This window comes from Myotis davidii, unplaced genomic scaffold (genome assembly GCF_000327345.1).
Source record: "Myotis davidii unplaced genomic scaffold, ASM32734v1 scaffold962, whole genome shotgun sequence".
Classification (NCBI taxonomy): Eukaryota; Metazoa; Chordata; class Mammalia; order Chiroptera; family Vespertilionidae; genus Myotis; species Myotis davidii.
Genome location: NW_006295559.1, coordinates 6103251 through 6106571, shown reverse-complemented (window position 1 = coordinate 6106571; position 3321 = coordinate 6103251). Strand labels below are relative to the sequence as shown.

At 44.1% G+C, this 3321-nt stretch overlaps 1 protein-coding gene across 2 annotated transcripts in view; it reads left to right on the top strand.

Moving 5' to 3' along the window:
• Window positions 1–386: 386 nt before the first annotated feature.
• Window positions 387–3321, top strand: part of CPNE4 (copine 4) — a 347198-nt gene continuing 344263 nt past the window's right edge. The window contains exons 1-2 of one of the 2 annotated variants that reach the window (XM_015568113.1): window positions 387–629; window positions 762–890. In XM_015568113.1, coding sequence (XP_015423599.1) covers window positions 838–890 — 53 coding nt within the window. In that variant the 5' untranslated portion in view covers window positions 387–629; window positions 762–837. Of the gene's footprint in view, window positions 630–689; window positions 891–3321 lie in introns of those variants that run through there. The other variant, XM_006770195.2, reaches the window with a different exon arrangement.

Below are 3321 nucleotides of genomic sequence, written 5' to 3'. Positions count from 1 at the left end.
GCAAGAGTATAAGGCGCCCCTTCCTAGCATAATTGGTTAGTGATGGCTTTAGAGATACCAGGGGTCAAATGGGGTCCTCATACAGAAGAATGACAGACAGTGGAAGTGTGTTCCCTGCAGCAGCTTGTGACATATAGTTCTCTCAACTCTTAGCAGATTAGAAGGGCTTTCTTAGAGCATTGCTCTCTGCTTTCCAATAACACAACTCATCTCAGGCATGTATTGAAACACCAGAGGTAGACATATCAGTCAGTTCTCAAAATCACATGAAATAAAAAAAAAAAAAACAAAAACACATTTTGAGCTATAAATAACCCTAGGGAGAAACTCAAGGTTCTTATTTCATCCGAAGCCTCAAAAATAGATCCTGTTATTTACAGCAGCCCCCTTGACTAGTTGAGTGTGAACCATCCTACAGCTGAGGAAAGAAAGAAAGAAAGAAAGAAAGAAAGAAAGAAAGAAAGAAAGAAAGAAAGAAAGAAAGAAAGAAAGAAATTCCATTTCCAAACAAAATGCTCATCCTGACTCATTCAGGGAAGGATCCAAGGTTTTTAACGCGGGGCACCGACTCTGCCTGCTTTCCCCCTTCATCATCTGCTGCCCTTTAAAACATGGTATCAACTGCCTTGGTAAGAATCCACATTTCTTCCCTTTTGTTCCTGGCTCCGTTCCAGCATTTCACTTGTCACACTGATGGCTGAGGTGCCTTTCATATTGGCATAGGACAGCGAGCGAATGCCTCCCCTTATGTTATTAAACAGAGACCAGGCTGGTGAAGCTACCCAGATCTGCAGCTTGGGAACACCGGCGGTGCCGTGGCTCGAGAGAATTTTGACTATGGCTGTGGAACCCAGCAGCTCAGCATCCATGAAAAGGAGAGTTGGGAGGAGGTGAGTGATACAGAACAGGGGGTTTCGCTGTCACCATTGTCGAAGGGTCTCTGGTGAGCAGCTTGCTGTGGGCTCAAGTTCATTAGCTGATTAGATGTCTCTATCTGTAGAGATGAGCTGTTGGTTTCATGCAAGACGTGGGAGGAAATTCTGCTTTCTGTGCCCTGCAAGGAGCCTCTCTGAATTTACCTTCAGTGTCATGCCTTGAGAAAAAAAATCCAAGTTTCTGGCATAAAGTTGCACGTGTGTTCCGCACACCGGCTTGCAGGCAGCGACTGTTTGTTTCTAATTAGGGAGCTGAAGGCTGCTGGCAGAGGAGAGCATATTTGTCACACGTTGTGGCATTGCGTTTCATTTGTGTGTCTATGCTTTTAACACGGGGGACCACATATAATAGCCCTGGGTTCTTCCCTATGGGTTCCGGCTCTATTACTTCCGTTCTCAGGTTCATGTCCAGTTACTCTGAGCTGGTCCTTCAGAGGCTGCTTCGGTGAACACTCTGGGTTCTCCCATTAACCAGTTGTGTTCCCTGGTGTGGTTATCCTGACAACATAAACCCAGTTGTGTGTGTATGTGTGTGTGTGTGTGTGTGTGTGTAGATATAATAAAACCTACTCAGGTAAGTAGTTGATAAAATTAAATGGGATGGTCAATAGAGTGCCTACCAGATTGTCTGGAAACTACCTGCTCAGCACATCTTGATTCTTTTTCTCTTACCTATAAAATAAGAGATTTGTGTTGAATGATCTCTAAGGTGTTTTTAAAAATTTACCAGCCCAGCTGGTGTGGCTCAGTAGTTGTCGAGCACTGACCCATGATGAACCAAGAGGTCATAACATTGCCCGGGTAGGGGGCATGCTGGAGGCAGCCAACTGATATTTCTCTCTCATTGATTTTTCTATCTATCCCTCTCCCCTTCCCCCCTCTCTGAAATCAATTTAAAAAATAAAAATAAATTTAAAAAAAGTTTAACAAAATGTTTGTTGGTTACCTGCTAAGTAGTACACATTGCATTAGGCACTGGGCATTGGGGTTGTAATCATGAACAAGACAACAAAACAGAGTAGGACCTGCCTTCATGGGACTTAAATTTCAGAGGACACAGGCAACATGCAAGGAAATGCTTAATGACTTTCCTTCCTCTTCTTTTCATCTTTCTTAGTTCAATCCAGCTCAAACTTAAGTTAACTGTTGAGGCTACGTCTCCATTAAACCTAAAAGGGATATTTTCAGACTTAATATTTTTATACTTAGTGAACATATGCTGACGTTGCCTGGCCAGCATCCATCTTTCCTTTCTCGGTAGGAAGGCCCTGCATGTCCTTTGGGGAACCGACCCTGTGTTTCACTCTCAGTGTGAACCAGGTGGGGCGACACCCTGGCTCCAGGAGGGCTGGCTATAGCACGAACTGAATGCTCCCGCACTGTGGGAGGCCTGGCGCATTAGTGCACTCCCATATCCCAAGTCCACAATGATAGGCATGTGCTCAATCACATGACCCGACCCGACCCAAGTTTTTCCAATCAAAGCGAATCAAAGGAGCTTCCGTCTGCAGACAACCCCCCTAAGATCCTTTCTAGGGACCATGCTTAATGTTTTCCTACTTTAGAAGATCTTGAGAGGTGACTTGGAAATGAAAATGTCTTTTTTTCTTTCTTTCTGAAGGCTTTTTTTCTTCCTTTCAGAGTTCTTCATTGCCACCACAGAACTATTAGTGGGGCGCCTGCCCCTCACCCTATTATTTCTCCTTCTATGACTTTGAAATTGAGATCTCTGTGGTTGTTGAAAGGCGCTTGGCTGATAACTGCCTTCCATGAGGGGAGACTGGTTTCAGCGGTTCTCAACCTGTGGGTCGCGAACTATGAAAATACATCCTGCATATCAGATATGTACATTACAATTCATGACAATAGCAAAATTACAGTTATGAAGTAGCAAGGAAAATAATTTTGTGGTTGGGGGGTCACCACAACATGAGGAACTGTGTTAAAGGGTCGCAGCATTAGGAAGGTTGAGAACCACTGAAAGAGTTTGGAGTGTGGGCCCTCTGATGGCCCTAGGTCCCTATCCGTGTTATTGTGGCATCCTCCATGCCACCTCAATGTCAGAGTCTTCTCTGAACCCTATGGATTCTGAAGTCTGATTTGTGATTCTGACAATATTTACATGCTGGGTTGTCTAGTGTATCTTCTGTTGTAGAAACAATCAGACACAATACGTTCCCCCCTTGCTCATTTGTCTGAATGTGGCTGAATAAGTTTGGAACAGGGAAGCTACACGTTCTAAAGTGCTTCATAGCATGAGGCAGTGGTCCCCCCTTCCACCAGTCAGCGTGTTTGTGTCTAATTTTATACACAGGCATTCCCTAAGCACGTAAAAAATCTTATTTGTGAGATGGATGTATTCAGAAAGACATTAGGCATGAACAAA